This window comes from Cervus canadensis, chromosome 4, assembly GCF_019320065.1.
Source record: "Cervus canadensis isolate Bull #8, Minnesota chromosome 4, ASM1932006v1, whole genome shotgun sequence".
In the NCBI taxonomy this organism is placed as follows: domain Eukaryota; kingdom Metazoa; phylum Chordata; class Mammalia; order Artiodactyla; family Cervidae; genus Cervus; species Cervus canadensis.
Window position 1 is genome coordinate 77,257,432 of NC_057389.1, and position 20,612 is coordinate 77,278,043.

The following is a 20,612-nucleotide window of genomic DNA, read 5'->3' on the forward strand; positions in this document are numbered from 1 at the left end:
ATTTGCTGTCTGGCTCAGGAAACTCAAACAGGGCTCTGTATCAGCCTAGAGGGGTGGGATGGGGAGGGAGATGGGAGAGAGGTTCAAAAGGGAGGGGATATATATATACCCATTGCTGATTCATGTTGAGGTTTGACAGAGAACAACAAAATTCTGTAAAGAAATTATCCTTCAATAAAAAAAATAAATTTTAAAAAAGTCTATAAACAATAAACGCTGGAGAGGGTGTAGAGAAAAGGGAACCCTTCTACAGTGTTTTCATAGGAATGTTAAATAATACAGCTACTATGGAGAACAGTATGGAGATTCCTTAAAAAACTAAGATAGAGCTACCATATGATGCGGCCATCCCACTCCTGGGCACACGTGTGTACCTATGTGCATGTCAAGGTGCTTCAGTCATGACCATCTCTCTGCACCCCATGGACTGCAGCCTGCCAGCCTCCTCTGTCCATGGGATCCTCCAGGCAAGAATACTGCAGTGGGTTGCCATGCCCTCCTCAGGGGGCCTTTCCAACCTAGAGATCAAACCCCTGTCTCTTGTGTCTCTTAAATAGGCAGGTGGGTTCTTTACCACTAGTGCCACCTGGGAAGCCACTCCTGGGCATATATCCAGAGAAAACCATAATTTGAAAAGATCCATGCACCCCATGTTCACTGCAGCACTATTTACAATAGCCAAGACATGGAAGCAACCCAATGTCCACTGACAGACGAATGGATAAAGAAAGATAGAGTATGTACATGCAATGGAATATTACTCAGCCATTAAAAACAATGAAATAATGCTATTTGTAGAGATCTACATAGAGATTACTATACTAAGTGAAGTCAGACAAAGAAAGACAAATATACAATACCCCTTATTGAAGAAACTGAAAAAATGATACAATTGAACTTATTTACAAACAAAAACGCTCACACACATAGAAAAATAGACTCATGCTTACCAGGGGAAAGGTGGGAGGGAGAGGTAAACTGGGAATTTGGGATAAGGTGGAGTTATTTAAAATCCCAAATTTTAAATAAACACACTATATTTAAAACAGATGATCAACAAGGAACTACTGTATAGCACAGGGAACTCTACTCAATATTCTGTAATAACCTAAATGGGAAAATAATTTGAAAAAGAACAGATATATGCATATGTATAACTGAACCACTTTGCTCTAACACCTGAAAGTTACACAAAATTTTAAATCAACTATCTACTCCAACATCAAATAAAATGTTTCAATGTACCATCAAAATAAGACACCATTTACATCAGCACCCAAAACAATTATGTACTTAGAAATAAGCCTAACAAACATGCAGAAGATCTATGCAAGGTAAACTATAAAGCTGTGATAAATAACATCAAAGGACTAAATAAATTAAGCTAATTCTATGCTTATGAGTAGAGCAATTCAATATTGTCAAGATGTCAGTCCTTCCAACTTGATCTACACAATCAGTGCAATCCCAATCAAAACTCCAACAAGCTATTTTGTGGGCATAAGGACAAAATGATTCCAAAGTTTCAACGGAGAAGCAAAGGACCCAGAATAGGCACCTCAATATTGAAGAACAAAGTTGCTAGACTGATACTACTCAACCTACACACTTACTACAAAGCTACAGTAATTAAGACAGTGTGGTAGTCGTGAAACACACACAGATCAATGAAACAGAGAGCCCAGAAACAGACGGACATAAACACTGTCAACTGATGTTTGACCAAGTAGCAAAGACAATACAATGGAGCCGACAGTCTTTCAACAAGTGGTACTAGAACAACGGGACAGCCACATGTAAAAATATGAACATAAACTTATTTTATCTTCACAAAAGTTAACTCAAAATGGTTCATAGATCTAAGTGTAAAGTACAAACCTTTATTAAATCCTAAAAGACCAAAGTACAAACCCTACTAAATCCTAGGAAAAACCTGGGTGACTGTAGTTATGGAATGATTTTTTAGATACAACACTGTAGGTACAATCCGTGAAAGAATTGATGAGCAGGATTTCGTTAAAATTTTAAAACTTCTGCTCTGCTAAAGACAATGTCAAACAAATAAGAAGACAAGCCACAGAATGGAAAAAATATTTGCAAAAGACATTTGATAAAGACCTATTTTCCAAAATATACAAAGAACACTTAAAATGCAAAAAAAGAAAAAAAATTAAAAACTGGGCAAACAACCTAAACAGACACCTCACTTAAGAAGATATACAGAGGGCAAATAAGCACAGGAAAAGATGTTAACATCATTTATCACTAGAGAATTGCAAATAAAAACAATGAGATACCACTATGTACTTATTAAAATGAACAAAATCCAAAACACAGACAACAGTAAATGCTGTCACGGATGTGGAGCAACAGAAACTCCCATTCACTGCTGGTGGAAATGGAAAATGGCACACCCACTTTAGAAGACAAGTTTGTTGGTTTCTTACAAAATTAAACATTCTTACACACACTCTTACCGTTTGGCAGTTTCTTATATTAATAAAACTTGGCATGCTTTTACTATACGATCCAATAATCATGCTCTCTGGTATTTGCCCAAATGAACTGAAAACTCAGGTCCATTCAAAAGCCTGCACAAGGACGTCTGTAATAGCTCTATTCCTAAGAGCCCCAACTTGGAAGCAACTAAGATATATCCTTCAATAGCTTGAGTGGATAAATAAATATTGGTACATCCAAACAATGGCATATTATTCAGCTCTAAAAAGAAATGATCTATCAAGCCACAAAATGACACGGAAGAAACCTAAATGCATTATTACTGAGTGAAAGAAGCCAATCTGAAAAAGCCACATGCTACATGATCCCAACAATACAACATTCTAGAAAAAGCAAAACTATGGAGACAGTAAAAAGATCGGTAGTGGCCGAGGGTTAGAGGGGGAGGAGAGATGAACAAACAGAACACAGGAGATCTCTAGGGCAGTGAAACTATTCTGCAGGATCCTCCAACCATCGATGGGTGTCATTACACACTGGTCAAAACGTACAGGATGTACAATACCAAGGACAAACCCTAATATAAATTATGGACATTGAGTGATAATGATGTGTCAGTGTGGGTTCATCAACTATCTAAATGTACCACTCTGGTGGGAGATGCTGACAGTGGTGAGGAGGACTGTGGGGAGGTGGGTAGTATTTGGGAACACTCAGTACTTCCCACTTGATTTTGCTGTGAACCTAAAAAAGCTCTTAAAAAACAAAAGTTTATTAAATGAAAAATAAAGAAAAAAGTGAAGGTTTTCTTAAACTACAGCTGAGTTAACAGAGACCAATAAAGACATTTTTGGTTTCCCTGTACTCATCCAAGGAAGAAAATTTTCCTAAGAAGAAATTTTTATAAACAATACAAAATTCTGCTTTATTCTGCTATATATCAAACAATGAAAACACAATCTTTCCTTATTGCTAATTTTTGAAGACAACAGCAGAGAGAAACAAGTGTTCATGCGTAACAACGTCGCATTTGTCTGATGCTCTGGAGTAAAATCAGTTCACACCCTTGCATTTATCTCCCTATAATACCTCCACCCCTCCCTTCCTGAAATTCTAGTCCACAGGTATACATCGCAGAGAATAACCTTAGAGATGATACACAAACCTTTTCCATCACGAGGAGGGGCTCCCTTTGCTTTAAAACTGTCCACTGGTGCCTTTGTGTCTGTTTCCAAAGCAATGCTTATCTGTATCTCAGACTTGAACTTGGTGTATTTATTACTCAGCAACTGGTACCATTTTGGTGCCTAGAGAGTAACAAAAAAAAGCAAAGCTCCTTAATAGTTAACAGGAAATAAACAGTAGTGGGAAATGTTCTATAAGGTTGTAAATACGTTTCCTGTAGTTTCTCAGAACTTCCTCCTCTTTTAAAGTATTTTTCCTCCACATTTTCCTCAAAAGAAATGAATCCTGCTTAGGAAACTAACTGAGTTTCCTGTTGAAAAAAACAAGCAGGCAAAAGTTTAGATTGCCTTGCTTGTTTTTATTCCTATGCTTCAACAGGTATGTGTATTTCTTTCTATCTTCATTCTTATATCGTCTGTCTCACTTCATCCCTTATAACAACAAAGACTATCAGTTTTCCAATTTCTAACTGCTAATTTTTCACTTTTTCTGTTACACCTTTTCTGCCTGCCACATTTCTGCTTTGTTCTGTTTATATCAAATCAGGAAAATAAAAGCTTAGTGTTAATAAAAACACAAAATACTAAAGTAAGGTCTAATGGCAGCGTTCTCGGTTATGAGCCATGTATTTGACTGATACTGAAATATAAAAGCTTTCTCACAGAATGAGGAATCCTAAAATACCTGCATAGCCACCCTCTCTCCTCAAACCCAAGAGTAACTGCAAGAATTCTAATACCCAAATCAGCCTGCAGAATCTCATGGCCCATGACCACATGGACCATTAGTGCAGGGGCACCATTTCAATACCTACAAACAGCATTCTTACTCTGAACACTGTAATAGAAAGGCGAAGGAACTGGTGATCAAAACCAAAAACTGCAGCTTTATATTCAAACTATGTTTATAGGTAAAACAGGATGAAATAAACCATAGGTATTTTTTCAAATCCATAACCAAGTTTTTTTTAAGGCAAAAACTCATAGTTCGTTGCTGTATTTATGACAGATATTTTCTAACTTTAAGCATTAGCCTAAAAAAAAAAAAGACTTTTAGTTGCTCGCAGAATTTACGATATATTTTATTTTTCTGGTATTAACTCAGAAAAACAAATTTGGTTTCTTCTGTTTGTGTTTATTTACAGAGAATCAATTTACCCTGAAATTAAAATATTCTACTATCCAACTTCAAATATTTCTGCTGGCAAACAGAAAACATTAAGCAAGACAATATTTAGTTTTCCCAAAACTAACATACTTTTGAAATATTCCTTCTTAACTCTGTTCACCAATATGAAGACTAACTGCCCTAAAGGACTAACCAGGTAAAAGCAATGCCAAGAGCATTTAGAGATAAGAGCTTGGCTTGGACATCCTCCTTCTCAGAGGCATTACCTTCTCTTTAACCAAAGAAACTACACAAGTATTCCGGGTCTAAGCCTAGAAGGAAAACCTTTCTCAAGACTTGGGGGGAAGAGAGGTGACCCAAAGATGGATGAGAAACAAGTCCTCTTTTAAAGCATTTCAGTTTCTTTTGAATAGCCCCAAATTTGGGCCAGACTGAGTGGCTTATTTGCAATTACACACATACTCTTGGAGATATTGCAGGGTGGGTCCCAGACGAACACAATAAACTAACTATTGCAACAAAGTTCTTGGGTCTCCCAGTGCACACAGAAGTTCTGTTTACACTATACTGTAGTTTAACTGTGCAGTAGCATTATGCCTAAAAAAAAGTACATACCTTATTTAAAAAATACTTTATTGCTAAAAAATGCTAACCATCAGCTAAGCCTTCAGTGAGTCATAATCTCCTTACAATAGTAACATCAGAGATCACTGATCACAGATCACTATAATAAATATAATGATGAAAATGTTTGAAATATTCCAGTTACCAAAATGTGAGCAAATGCTGCTGGAAAGCAGCTCCAACAGATCTCCTTGACAACCAGTTGTCACAATTGTTTTTTTTGTTTTTTTTAAAAAGCATATCTGTGAAGTACAATAAACTGAAGTGCAATAAAAATGAAGTGCAATAAAAATGAGGCCTTTATCTTTCTACCAGGAGCAGAAATGTCAGTAACAGATAAATGAGGATTCTGTGAAGAAAAATTTAAGATCCAAATCCATCAAGGACTTTAAAATAAAAGAGAATATTTTTTTACTTTATTTTCTGAAGAAAGTAGGGCCAAAAAATATCATTAAGAAAAACTGAAACTAAGAACTTCTAAAGTCAGTAACATACAAAAAAAGTTGTAAGATATTTTAAAAGACCTAAGAAGCATTTTCAATAACAAAAGCATAATCAAGACCCTGAGCTGTTTTACCACCTTGCCAAGGGGATACTATTTACATAACAAGTGTGTTACAAGAAGTTCCCTTACTCTTAAATAATACAAAAGGCATGCAAGGAGCAGGAAGCCAGGACACCAAATAGAAGGCTGCTATGAAAGCCGGCAAAATTCAGGTTTAAACTGAAGGAAGTAGGGAAAACCACTAGGCCATTCAGGTATGACCCAGTTCAAATCCCTTCTGATCATACAGTGGGGGCGATGAATAGATTCAAGGGATTAGATCTGACAGAGTGCCTGAAGGACTACGGACCGAGGTTCGTAACATTGTACAGGAGCTAGTGACCAAAATTATCCCAAAGAAAAAGAAATGCAAGAAGGCAAAGTGGTTGTCTGAGGAGGCTTTACACATAGCTGAGGAAAGAAGAGAAGCAAAAAGCAAGAAAGGGAAAGATATACGCAACTGAATGCAGAGTTCCCAGAGAATAGCAAGGAGAGATAAGAAGGGCTTCTTAAATGAACCATGCAAGAAATAGAGGAAAACAACAGAATGGGAAAGACTAGGATCTCTTTAAGAAAATTAGAGATACTAAGGGAACATTTCATGCAAGGATGGGCATGATAAATGACAAGACAGTAAGGACCTAACAGAAGCAGAAGAGATTTAAAAGAAGTGACAAGAATACACAGAAGAAAAATACAAAAATTCTTAGTGACCCAGATAACCACAATGGTGTGGTCACTCACCTAGAGCCTGACATGCTAGAGTCTAAAGTCAAGTGGGCCTTAGGAAGCAGCACCACAAACAAGGCTAGTGGAGGTGATGGAATTCTAGCTGAGCTATTTCAAATCCTAAAAGATGATGCTGTTAAAGTGCTGCACTCAATATGTCAGCAAATTTGGAAAACTCAGCAGTGGCCACAGGACCAAGAAAGGTCAGTTTTCATTACAACCCCAAAGAAAGGCAGTGCCAAAGAATGTACAAACTAGGGTATAATTGCATTCATTTCACATGTTAGTTAGGTTATGTTCAAAATCCTTCAAGCAAGGCTTCTGCAGTATGTGAACCAAGAACTTCCAGACGTACAAGCTGGGTTTAGAAAAGGCAGAGGAACCAGAGATTAAATTGCCAACATCTGCTGGAACATAGAAAAAGCAAGGGAATTTCAGAAAAAATCTACCTCTGCTTCATTAACCAGGCTAAAGTCTTTGACTGTGTGGATCATAACAAACTGTGGAAAATTCTTAAAGAGATGGAAATACCAGACCACCTTACCTGTCTCCTGATAAACCTGTATGCGGGTTCAGAAGCAACAGTCAGAATCTTACAGGGAACAACTGACTGGTTCAAAACTGGAAAAGGGAGTACAATAAGGCTGTAAATTGTCACCCTGTTTATTTAACTTATATGCAGAGTACATTATGTGAAATGCCAGACTGGATGAATCACAAGCTGGAATCAAGACTGACATGAGAAATATCAACAACCTCAGACATGCAGATGATACCACTCTAATGGCAGAAAGAGAAGAACTAAAGAGCCTCTTGATGAGGGTGAAAGGGAAGAGTGAAAAAGCTGGCTTAACTCTCAACATTCAAAAAGCAAAAATCATGGTATTCATGGCAAACAGAAGGGGAAAAAATGGAAGCAGTGACAGACTTTATTTTCTTGGGCTACAAAATCACTGAGGAAGGTGACTGCAGCTGTGAAATTAAAAGATGCTTGCTCCTTGGAAGGAAAGGAATGACAAACCTTGACAGTGTATTAAAAAGTAGAGACATCACTTTGACAATAAAGGTCCATATACCCAAAGCTATGAGGTTGTTGATATTTCTCATGTCAGTCTTGATTCCAGCTTGTGATTCATCCAGTCTGGCATTTCACATAATGTACTCTGCATATAAGTTAAATAAACAGAGAGTCCTATTGCAGTTGGACTCTTGCAGTTGGACTGCAGAGAGATCAAACCAGTCAATCCTAAAGGAAATAAACCCTGAATATTCACTGGAAGGACTGAGCAGAAACTGAAGCTCCAATACTGTGGCCACGTGATGTGAAGAGATGACTCACTGGAAAAGACCCTGATGCTGGGAACAATTGAAGGCAAAAAGAGAAGAGAGCAGCAGAGGATGAAATGGTTAGAGAGCATCACCGACTCAGTGGACATGAATCTGAGCAAACTCTGGGAGATAACGAAGGACAGGGAAGCCTGGTGTGCTGCAGTCCATGGGCTCGCAAAGAGTTGGACACGACTTAGTGCCTGAACAACATGACAGCCTGGGTAAGTGGCTTCAGTTTGAGATGGCAGCATGAAATGTGGGAAATTAGATGAATCAGGAGGGAAAACCAACTGGAAAAGGTTGGCTCTGGAGGCCAGGAAAGGGGAGTGTCAAGGAAGACGTCTGGAAGGAGAGCAGTGACCATCACTGAAGCAAGGAACTCTAAAAGAGGAGCACTTTGAAGCTTCAGCAAGAGCTGAACATGTTAAACGTAAAGGTAATAGCAACTTGAACACAGATTTGAACTCAGAAGTTTCTTTGAGAGATAGATCTAGGTCAAGGAAGGATCAAAAGGTCAGGATTTTCTATGCCAAATTCACTTTAAGAACTAAGAACTACCATACCATATACCATGGTACGAGCCATGATCTATTAGGTCTAATAGTCCATGTCCTTTCCATCAATCTCTTATCTACTGAAAATAACCAACTGTTTTGACAGAGTCAGTAACAAAACATCAAAAGGTCAGTACCTGCTTTGTTTCTTGAGCAGTTCTTAAGTCGAGAACAACGTAACCAATAGTTTCTCTGGCTGAAGTTAAAGGATCCAAGGCAAAACACTGCAGTTTGATAGGAGTACGCTGTAGCCTGTAACGTAACAATTCATGTGATAAATAAAATCACTTTTGCTTAATACTGAACTTTCTATTAGCTTTGAAAAAGCTACTTATACTACTATTCAAGACAACTATTATTTTGTTGGATAACCTGTATCTTTTCTGTACTTTCTAAAAAACTCAACTGGCATGAACTATTAATTATGTCTACTTATTTATATACCAACTAATACACACAACATGTCAAAAAAAAACAACTTTAAGTCTCTCTCATCCAAGAAGCCAACATCTAGGTCAATGTTTCTCAAGCTTCTGTGATACACAGAATGCTTTCAAAGTCAAAAATTACCATTAATCCTCAAGACTGATTTTAAATTGTTTTTCTTAGACTTACACACATAAAGTTTCGAATACACATATATATGCTTGTTTTTTTTACACAGATTTTTTTATGTAGACAAAAGAAATCTTTATTGAATCTGTTACAACATTGCTTCTGTTTAATGTTTTAGTTTCATGGCCCTGAGGCATGTGGCATCTTAGCTCCCAGACCAGGGATGGAACCTGCACCATTACACTGGAAGGCAGTCTTAACTGTACAGCCAGGGAGTCCCTATTTATATGCTTGTAGCTCTTCTTGTTGCTAAAAAAATAAAAAATGAAATAAGCTTAAGAATTAAATGTCATAACATTGTAAATTATTAAAATTAAGTTAAAAACAATTCAGTGTAATACATGATAAGGTCACGTAAGCAGGAGCTTGACTTGTGCAGCATGGCTTCTTTTGAGTCTGGCACCCCTACACATGCAGTAAGCTGACCGGGGTTCGCCATCACTGCCATCATCTAACGGAATGACTGAGAACCCCGCACTGGGCACGAAAGTCATCATGTATGTATTTATCCATGTTACTGTCTCAGTCCACAAAACAGAGAGGTGCCACTTTATACTAACACAATCGTATACACAAACATCAACGCAGGCACTAATATCTCAATATGAAGACATTGTCTGAGCAGATATTCCACAAGTCACTGAGATGAAATGCAAAATTCTCGTATCCTCTAGGAATTTAATACCATTTCAAAGAAATTCATGGACTAAGCCAGGGGATCTTCCCAGTCAAACCCAGGTTTCCTGCACTGCAGGCAGACTCTTTACCACCTGAGCTACCAGGGAAGCCCACCCAGACATTTGTGTGTATATGTGTATATACACGCAGTAGCTCAGCTGGCAAAGAACCCACCTGCAATGCAGGAGACCCCAGTTCAATTCCTGGGTCAGGAAGTTCCCTTGGAGAAGGGGTAGGCTACCCACTCCAGTATTCTTGGGCTTCCCTCATGGCTCAGATGGTACAGAATCCACCTGCAATGCAGGAGACCCCGGTTTGATCCCTGGGTTGGGAAGATCCCCTGGAGGGCATGGCAACCCACTCCAGTATTCTTGCCTGGAGAATCCCCATGGCAGAGGAGCCTGGTGGGCTACAGTCCATAAGGTCACAAAGAGCTGGACACAACTGAGCGACCAAGCGCAGGACAGCACCTTCGAGCGTGCACACATGTCTGTGCACACACACCTCACAAACTGAAACAAGAGCTGAACAGACTGGAAATAACAGTCACCTGTGCTGATGAAGTGCTTTCCTGTCAATTTCCCAGGCTAACTCAGTAGCAAATTCCGGCTGGTCTGTATGGTCCACAGGATCAGTAGCCAACTGCTCTCCATCAAACTTCGCTTCTACTATAAGCATATGTTTTGGACGTTTGGGGAAATGGCGACCTAGGGAAAAAAAGACTGTACAGGTTAACTGGAAGTGTACAAAAATCAAATATGGTCACCTGGCACCCAAGTTTTAAAAACTGACATGTTAACAGTGGTTAACTTACCACGTATTCCATAAACTAACTCACTAGCACATATTCCGGAGAAGGCAATGGCACCCCACTCCAGTACTCTTGCCTGAAAAATCCCATGGACGGAGGAACCTGGTGGGCTGCGGTCCATGGGGTCACTGAGAGTCGGACACAACTGAAGCGACTTAGCAGCAGCAGAAGCACATACTCACATATATACTCAAATTCATGATTCATAAACACATTAGTCAAACTGAAAGCCGTGATTAATAAATTAGTGCTTCTCTAACATTAATGTGCAATGAATCACCCAAGGTCCTGTTAAAATGTAGATTCTGGTTCAACTGGTCTGGGATGGGCCCAGGATTCTGCATTTCTAACAAGATCCCAGGAGATGTCAATGGTGTTGTTCTTGGTTCACACTTTGAGCAGCAATGATCTCAATGACATTCAGAATTAAAGTGTTAAAAATGTGATTATACCCACTTTAGATGTTACTAAAATCACTGTGGACAGTGACTGCAGCCACAAAATTAAAAGATGCTTGTTCCTTGGAAGAAAACCGATGACAAACTTAGACAGCATATTAAAAAGCAGAAACATCACTTTGCCAACAAAAGTCCATATAGTCAAACCTATAGTTTTTCCAGTAGTGAAGTATGGATGTGAGAGTTGGAGAAAAGTCTGAGCCCCAAAGAACTGATGCTTTCCAACTGAGGTGCTGGAGAAGACTCTTGAGAGTCCTTTGGACAGCAAGGAGATCAAAGCAGTCAATCCTAGAGGAAATCAACCCTAAATATTCATTAGAAGGATTGATGCTGAAGCTCCAGTACCTTCGCCATCTGAAATGAAGAGGTGACTCCCTGATGCTGGGAAAGACTGAGGGCAGGAGAAGTAGGGGGCAACAGAGGACAAGATTGTTGGATGGCATCATTGACTCAATGGTAATAAGTTTGAGCAAATTCTGGGAGATAGTGAAGGACACGGAAGCTTGTCATGCTGCACTCCATGGGGTCACAAAGAGTCAGACAGGACAGAGCAACTGAACAACAACAAATACCAGTATATAATATAGAACAGGTTGTCTAGAGAGTTAAAAAATAATCAAATTAGCAAAATCAAATTTACCTGCATCTTAATTTTCCTGTTAACACAGTAACAGGATCAATCTGATCAGATGGACCACAGCCTTGTCTAACTCAATGAAACCAAGAACCATGCTGTGTAGGGCCACCCAAGACGAACAGGTCACGGTGGAGAGTTCTGACAAAATGTGGTCCACTGGAGAAGGGAATGGCAAAACACTTCAGTATTCTTGCCTTGAGAACCCCATGAACGGTAGGAAAAGGCAAAATGATAGGACTCTGAAAGATGAACTACCCAGGTCAGTAGGTGCCCAACATGTTACTGGAGATCAGTGGAGAAATAACTCCAGAATGAAGGAATGGAGCCAAAGCAAAAACACTACCCAGCTGTGGATGTGACTGGTGATAGAAGTAAAGTCCAACGCTGTAAAGAGCAATAGTCCATGAATCACGGCAAATTGGAGGTGGTCAAACAGGAGATGGCAAGAGTGAACATCCACATTTTAGGAATCAGAGAATTAAAATGGACTGGAACGGGTGAATTTAACTCAGACGACAAATACATCTACTACTCTGGGCAAGAATCCCTCAGAAGAAATGGAGTAACCATCATCGTCAACAAGAGTCCAAAGTGCAGTACTTGGATGCAATCTCAAAAATGACAGAATGATCTCTGTTCGTTTCCAAAGCAAACCATTCAGTATCACAGTAATCCAAGTCTATGCCCCAACCAGTAATGCTAAACAAGCTGAAGTTGAATGGTTCTTTGAAGACCTACAAGACCTTCTAGAACTAACACCCAAAAAAGATGTCTTTTTCATTATAGGGGACTGGAATGCAAACGTAGGAAGTCAAGAAATACCTGGAGTAACAGGCAAATTTGGCCTTGAAGTACAAAATGAAGCAGGGCAAAGGCTAACAGAGTTTTGCCAAGAGAACACACTGGTCATAGCAAACACCCTCTTCCAACAACACAAGAGAAGACTCTACACATGGACATTAACATATGGTCAATACCAAGATCAGATTGATTATATGCTCTGCAGCCAAAGATGGAGAAGTTCCATACAGTCAGCAAAAACAAGACTGTGGCACAGACCATGGACTCCTGATTGCCAAGTTCAGACTTAAATTGAAGAAAGTAGGGAAAACCACTAGACCATTCAGTTATGACCTAAATCAAATCCCTTATGATTATACAGTGGAAGTGACAAATAGATTCAAGGGATTAGATCTGATAGAGTTCCTGAAGAACTATGGATGGAGGTTCATTACATTATAGAGGAGGCAGGGATCAAAACCATCCCCAAGGAAAAGAAATGCAAAACAGCAAAATGGTTGTCTGAGGAGGCCTTACAAATAGCTGTGAAAAGAGAAGCGAAAAGCAAAGGAGAAAAGGAAAGATATACCCATTTGAATGCAGAGTTCCAAAGAATAGCAAGGAGAGATAAGAAACCCTTCCTCAGCGAGCAATGCAAAGAAATAGAGGAAAACAATAGAATGGGAACCATCTAGAGATCTCTTCAAGAAAATTAGAGATGGTATGGACCTAACAGAAGCAGAAGCTATTGAGAAAAGGCGGCAAGAATACACAGAACTATACAAAAAAGATCTTCATGACCCAGATAATCACAATGGTGTGATCACTCACCTAGAGTCAGACATCCTGGAATGCGAAGTCAAGTGGGCCTTAGGAAGCATCACTACAAACAAAGCTAGTGGAGGTGATAGAATTCCAGTTGAGTTATTTCAAATCCTAAAAGATGAAGTTGTGAAAGTACTGCACTCAATATGCCAGCAAATTTGAAAAACTCAGCAGTGGCCACAGGACTGGAGAAGGTCACCTTTCATTCCAATCCCAAAGAAAGGCAACACCAAAGAATGCTCAAACTACTGCACAATTGCACTCATCTCACACGCTAGCCAAGTAATGCTCAAAATTCTCCAAGCCAGGCTTCAACAGTACGTGAACCATGAACTTCTAGATGTTCAAGCTGGATTTAGAAAAGGCAGAGGAACCAGAGATCAAATTGCCAACATCCGCTGGGTCATCGAAAAGCAAGAGAGTTCCAGAAAAACATCTACTTCTGCTTTATTGACTATGCCAAAGCCTTTGATTGTGTGGACCACAAAAAAACAGCAGAAAATTCTTCAAGGGATGGAAATACCAGACCACCTGACCTGCCTCTTGAGAAACCTGTATGCAGGTCAGGAAGCAAGTTAGAACTGGACATGGAACAACAGACTGGTTCCAAATAGGAAAAGGAGTACATTAAGGCTGTATATTGTCAGCCTGCTTATTTAACTTATATGCACAGTACATCATGAGAAATGCTGGGCTGGATGAAGCACAAGGTGGAATCAAGATTGTCGGGAGAAATATCAATAACCTCAGATATGCAGATGCTGCTGCTGCTAAGTAGCTTCAGTTGTGTCCGATTCTGTGCAACCCCATGGACTGCAGCCTACCAGGCTCCTCCATCCATGGGATTTTCCAGGCAAGAGTACTGGAGTGGGTTGCCATTTCCTTCTCCAGATATGCAGATGATACCACCCTTACGGCAGAAAGCAAAGAAGAACTAAAGTGCCTCGATGAAAGTTGAAAGAGGAAAGTGAAAAAGTTGGCTTAAAACTCAACATTCAGAAAACTAAGATCATGGCATCTGGTCCCATCACTTCATGGCAAATAGATGGGGAAACAGTGGAAACAGTGACAGACTTTATTTTTTGGGCTCCAAAATCACTGCAGACGGTGACAACAGTCATAAATTAAAAGATGCTTACTCCTTGGAAGAAAAGTTATAAAGCAGAGACATTCCTTTGCCAACAAAGGTCCATCTAGTCAAATCTGTGGTTTTTCCAGTAGCCACGTATGGATGTGAGAGTTGGACTATAAAGAAAGCTGAGCACTGAAGAATTGACGCTTTTGAACTGTGGTGTTGGAGGAGACTCTTGAGAGTCTCTGCAAGGAGATCCAAACAGTCCATCCTAAAGGAAATCAGTCCTGAATATTCATTGGAAGGACTGATGCAGAAGTTGAAACTCCAATACTTTGGCCACCTGATGCGAAGAACTGACTCATTTGAAAAGACCCTGATGCTAGGAAAGACTGAAGGCAGAAGGAGAAGGGGACGACAGAGGATGAGATGGTTGGATGGCATCCTGGACTCAATAGACATGAGCTTGAGTCAACTCTGGGAGTTGGCAATGGACAGGCAGGCCTGGCGTGCTGCAGTCCATGGGGTCACAAAGAGTCGGACACAACTGAGCAACTGAACTAACACAACACAGTAAAGGATACTTTACAAATTAGCCAAAGGAAAATAAACACGTTCATTCATTCATGTTATTTTCAATGACAACGTTATACACTATCAAGAAATAGTAAAATATTCTCTCTGCATTGCTGTTCATTTGTACTGACAGACTTCATTCCTTCAGTTTGCTGAAGACATATTCAGAGTTCAGTTTATGCCAGAAAATGGGATGCAAAAGGAAGAAAGCAGAGTATGTGTTCTTGAAGAGTTGAAGGTCCAGTGGAAACAGACTTAACACAGTGAAAACAAAACACTAAAAAAGAAATAAGCACTAAGCATTTTACAGCCAATATGTCTGCAGGTCTGCTGAGGGGGTTTCAGTGAGCAGAGTTTAACCACTGTTAAATAAGTGCATCCCTCCTGCTACTCACCCTGGTTCAAGCTGCTTAAAAGGAATTAAGCTGGTCACAAAGACCTTGATTGCAAACCTGTGAGTGTCAACCTAAAGTTCTCATTTGAAACTCCCTATGAAGAGCCTTGCCACGCTGGGCATGGCTCTCCCCATTAGAACTCAGGGGCCTCTCACGGGACATCACTGTTGGCTGCTCTAACCAATCACTAAGTTTCACAAATGAATTTCACATGTGTCCAAAAACACCCCTATATTTAAAGGCTATCCTAACCACAACTTCCAATTAGCTTGAAAACTGAGGATAAGTACGGGAACAACAGGTGCCTGCCTCATCCCAAAGACAAAGAAGACCTTGAAATCAGAAACCCTTGTCATTCTCATCCCTGGAATCTAGTACTTAGGCCAAAGTTTGCTCATGGTAGAGGCCCAGTGATCTTCTTTTGAGTAAAGAGCACTTCTAGAAGCATAGCCAAGAAATTGCAAGCAGTTCAAATAGCTGAAGGACCAGGAACATATGAATACACACAGCAGGAGAGAGAAGGCTGAAAAGGTAGGTCACAAGTCTACCCTAAAGGGCCATGTATGCCACTCTAAGCAGGACCTTATCCCTCAGCACACCAAAGGACTTTAAGAAACTTAGCTTGGCATTTCAGAAGTTACCCCTGCCAGTAAGGTGGACAGTGTTTTCTGAAAAGATTTATCAAACAGACTACTGAGAAGATTACTACAGTAGATTAGGGGGATAATGACAGCCCGACAGCAAGGCACCCACAATGGAAACTCGCTCATTTAAAAGCTTACATTTAAAAAAAAGTTATATAAAGCACCTACTATTATTTTTAAAATAAAATCAACACTTGGTGACCATCTGGATGTTGGGGATGGAGAGGGAACCCAGGAAGACGATGACTCCCAGGGTCTTGGCTTGAAGCAACAGCGTGGTTACAATGAATGGAAACACAAACACAAAAGGAGGAATGGCTTGGAGGACTGCATATGTTTATAGCAACACCTAACTGACCTTCCCAATTCCAGGTTCTCTGGAAACCACCATACTCAATCTCACAGTGGTCTGAGTTATCTAATCGCCTGGAATGACTCTTCTATCCTTGATTACCTACCAACCAAGGCACTTCAGCCATCAACCTCATCCACCTCCAAACCTGTGTTTACAGCCTGAATCATTTATTTTTATTTACATTACATCCCAACATACTATGGCCTGCACATTAATTTGACCTCCCTAAGGAGACAGAACCCTACAACCTTGAAGGGAAAGAAAGTGCCTTACATTTCTGTTACCTCATAGCATGGTCCACAGTCCAAAAGTTTTTGTTCACCAAATTAGAAGAGGATTTTAGTCCTATGTCTTTAAACAGTCAGTAACCTAACAGTTAAAATCTTCCCCAACACTATGGATTCCGGCCCATCCTCTCCTCCAAAATTAAAAGACTAGTTTTATCTTTTCTTCCCTCTCACCTCCCAAAGAGTGTCAGGCCTCCATGAGACACCTCCCCTGAAGGGCAGGGGTCCCCAGCCATTCCTCTCACCGTTCAAGGTGACTCCTTCTTGTCCTATTATTCAAAACCTAACCTCAATTTACCCATCAACTCCTATATCCTCCACTTTCCTGTTCTCCAACCACACTGAATTCAAGCAATCAAAGAAGATGCCTGGCTTGACTATCCCTTAAACACCACTGGCGCTTCCCTTTGCCTGGAATGTCCTTCCTTCCTTTTTTCTCCCCCGACAAACTTTTAATCATTCTTTAGGACCAAAATAAATGTCATCTCCTTTGGGAAAATGTTCCCAGCTTCCCCAGACAGAGGAAGAAGAATGTTCCTTCTTCCACACCTTGATAAGAATTATTCTCCAGGCTACACCGGTAGCTTTTGGAACCAGGTCTGTTGTGTTTTCATTCCCAGCACAGTGCCTGACACTCAGCTAGTCTCCAAACAAACCCAACTTCCGGGCATGTGCAATAGACCCTCTTGACAACTGAAGTCCTCTAAGCACCCAGTAGAGACCTGTAAACGGAAGGGCCCCCGCAAAGACATCTGAAGATGCAAGAACACATAAACGCTTCTGAAAAAAGAAGTATGTATTTGAGTCAAAGCAAAGTTCTCAACACTGATACCAGGAGGACGCTGAGCAGAACCTGCTTTCCAGGTACTATTTCAGCTCATATTGTAAGCAGCATCGATATGCTGCTTCTGATGGAAACCTTCTCCAACACTCTCTGGGTCTACGGCTAATCACACTAAATATCACCTACCCTTAATACCTCCCATACTCCCACTCCCTTGGGGGTCTTTTAAATCAACTGCCCAACAGACCTTACAGCATACAACTTCAAACAAGTCTCTGAGGACTGCACCGGCGAAGATGACAGGGTTCTTCAGGTTAACAAAGCCTCGGTCCCAGTCCCACATTACTCCGTTAACATTTAGAGCGCAGCAACTGCAAACGCCAAGTTCCCGGTCGCTCACCTTCTAGGATGGACACGACGATGAGCAGCTGGTCGGACTTGGAGACCATGGTCGTGGTCGGCGGCCGGTAGGCGGGGGTCTGCTGGGAGGAAGAAGGGCCCGGGTGAGTGGCGGGCAGCCTGCGACCCCAGGCAGAACCCCAGGCGAGGCTTCTGCCGCCCGCCCACAGCCCCGGACACCCGGATCCCGCTCGGCGGTCGGCCTGCAGCGCGCCCGGCTCCCCGGCCCGGGGCCGCCAGTCCAACTGCAACCCGGTCCCGACTCAGGCAAAAGCCGGTCGGCCACCCGGCCCGGCCTGTCCTCAGGGAGACGCGAGCCCGCCGCCAGAGGACCTTTTGCCGCCTGCGTAAAAGCTTTTCAAACACCCCGGTTGCTGCCGCCGCGGCCGCCGCACTTCCCCGCTTCCGCCTAGCAACCAGGCCCGCAGGCCCAGCGCCCCGGGGAGGCTGGAGGACAAAGGGTGATAGAGATCAGGGCAGTCGAGGATAGAACGCCCTTCAGCCCGCCTCACCTCTTACCCTTTTTACGCTACGTTCCAGAGCCCTGAAGAAAAGACTGGCCGTTGCCTCACAGCGCCCCCTGCTAGCCGGACTGGGGAAAGCGGGCGATTTGGTGGAGACCAACCGCGCAGGCGCACTACTGCAGTAAACCCTTCCCGAACTTCCCCAGTAAGGAAAGTGAATGTAATGTATTCTCTGGTTTTCGTCCTAGACAAACCTGGGAAATACATCAATATAAATTTAGAAAACAAAAAAGCTAGCTCTGTTCAGGCCACCAGTGTCAATACTGCTTAGAAGTTAAATCCTGGAAAAATAATGATTTAAGTCTGAACTCTAAAATCAACTAAAATTGTCCTGACGGCAGCCCAGGTTTCACGCTTTGTAAACTAAAGTAGCGTCATTACGGTAACTGCTGTAACTGCTGGCAGTGACGTAAGCTCGCTGAGAATTTCCTGTACAGTAAAAACTACCCTAAAACAAAAACATTGTCACGTGGGCAGGAAAATTAAAGGTATAGGTTCTTCTACTCCCTAGCGACAAAGTAATTAGCGAAATCAAGACCAGAAATCAAAAAGCATCTAAAAGCTTCATTTTAGAGGACATTTCCTCCTTTACAGGCCTTCTCCCCCACACACGTCAGGCTTTATTTTAGGAAAGATTAGAAGTCTTTTGGAAAGCACCTAGTTTGAAACTGGTTCTTGGGCGGGATCGGTGGGAGGAGGAGGAAGAGAGAACAATTTTTACTCCTTCACTCCACCGCACCACCCCATCTCCGCTTTGTGCCCCAAAGAAAAGGAGGATGTGGAGACCGGACTAGACTACTTCTAAAACATTTTCAGGCCCCTTTAGAGGCCTCCCTGAAATAAGGCATTATGCAAAATAAAACCAAAGTAATGATCTACTTTCGGTTCAATACATTCTTCTGCGGAAAATGTCAGACTCAAAAGTGAACCGATCATACAAGAACCCCCAGGTACCCAGAATGCAGCTTGGGAAATTATCAGCTGAAGACCAGTCCTCTTCATCCGTTGCAGAGGAACAGGTATTTGAAGGAAATGCCTGATAACTCAGTTGGTCAAGAATTCACCTGCAATGAAGGAGACCCAGTTCAGTTCCTGGGTCGTGAAGATCCGCTGGAGAAGGAATAGGCTACCCACTTTAGTGTTCTTGGGCTTACCCTGTGGCCCAGCTGGTAAAGAATCTACCCGCAATGTGAGAGACTGGGGTTTGATCCCTGGATTGAGAAGATCCCCTGGAGAAGGGAAAGGCTACCCACTCCAGTATTCTGGCCTGGAGAATCCCATGGACTATACAGTCCACAGGGTCGCAAAGAGTCAGAGGGGACTTTCACTTTCACTTTCCTAATGTCATATCAATTCACCTCTTTCAATAAGTACCTCTAAAAAATAAAGTTTTTTTTTTAATCTTAAATATTAGATTTCATTAGAATGACTGATGCTGAAGCTCCGATACTTTGGCCACCTGATGCGAAGAGACGACTCATTGGAAAAGACCCTGATGCTGGGAAAGACTGAGGGGCAGGAGGAGGGGACTACAGATGACAAAATGGTTGGATGCCATCACTGACTCAATGGACATGAGTTTGAGCAAGCTCTGGGAGATGGTGAAGGACAGAGAAGCCTGGTATACTGCAGTCCATGGGGTTGCAAAGAGTCAGACATGACTGAGCAACTCAACAACAACAAAATATTAGATACTTAATCACAATTGTATTGTCACACCTTAAATTTAACAATAATTCATTAATAAAATTAAATATACACTGTTCAAATTCCCTGGTTGTCTAATAATTTTTTTCAGCTGGTCTGTTCAAATTAGGACCCAAAACACAATGTATTTGATTCATCTGTCTCTTGCCTTTTTTAATCTATAGGTACTCACTTCCACTTCTTTTTTTCTTCCTTGAAACTCTTTGTTGAAGAAACTGGTCACATAATTTTACAGATTTTACCACAATCTAAATTTTTTGATACAATACCAGTGTTGTTATTTAACATATCCTCTGTTGAGCAGTCTAACCCAATATGTCCACACCGACAATACTCAAAGAATATTAGCAAAACAGATCAACAACAACAAATACAAGGTTATCAGAGTGTAAAACACTACTTAGCATTAAACTCTCGGAAAAGGGAAGTCAAAGCACAGAAACAGGGTCTCCAATGGAAAGGATACCCGGGAGATAAGAGTTTGGGTACCTACCTCTGCCATTTGCATTGGT

General features: G+C 41.2%; 1 protein-coding gene across 2 annotated transcripts in view; it reads right to left on the reverse strand.

The window, feature by feature from the left end:
* Positions 1-18,358, reverse strand: part of CEP120 (centrosomal protein 120) — an 81,716-nt gene extending 63,358 nt beyond the window's left edge. The window contains exons 1-5 of one of the 2 annotated variants that reach the window (XM_043465911.1): positions 18,203-18,358; positions 17,871-17,949; positions 10,397-10,553; positions 8,691-8,805; positions 3,626-3,767 (exon numbers count right to left, since the gene is read on the reverse strand). In XM_043465911.1, coding sequence (XP_043321846.1) covers positions 3,626-3,767; positions 8,691-8,805; positions 10,397-10,553; positions 17,871-17,919 — 463 coding nt within the window. In that variant the 5' untranslated portion in view covers positions 17,920-17,949; positions 18,203-18,358. Of the gene's footprint in view, positions 1-3,625; positions 3,768-8,690; positions 8,806-10,396; positions 10,554-17,870; positions 17,953-18,202 lie in introns of both variants that reach the window. The other variant, XM_043465912.1, reaches the window with a different exon arrangement.
* Between the last annotated feature and the right edge of the window lie 2,254 nt (positions 18,359-20,612).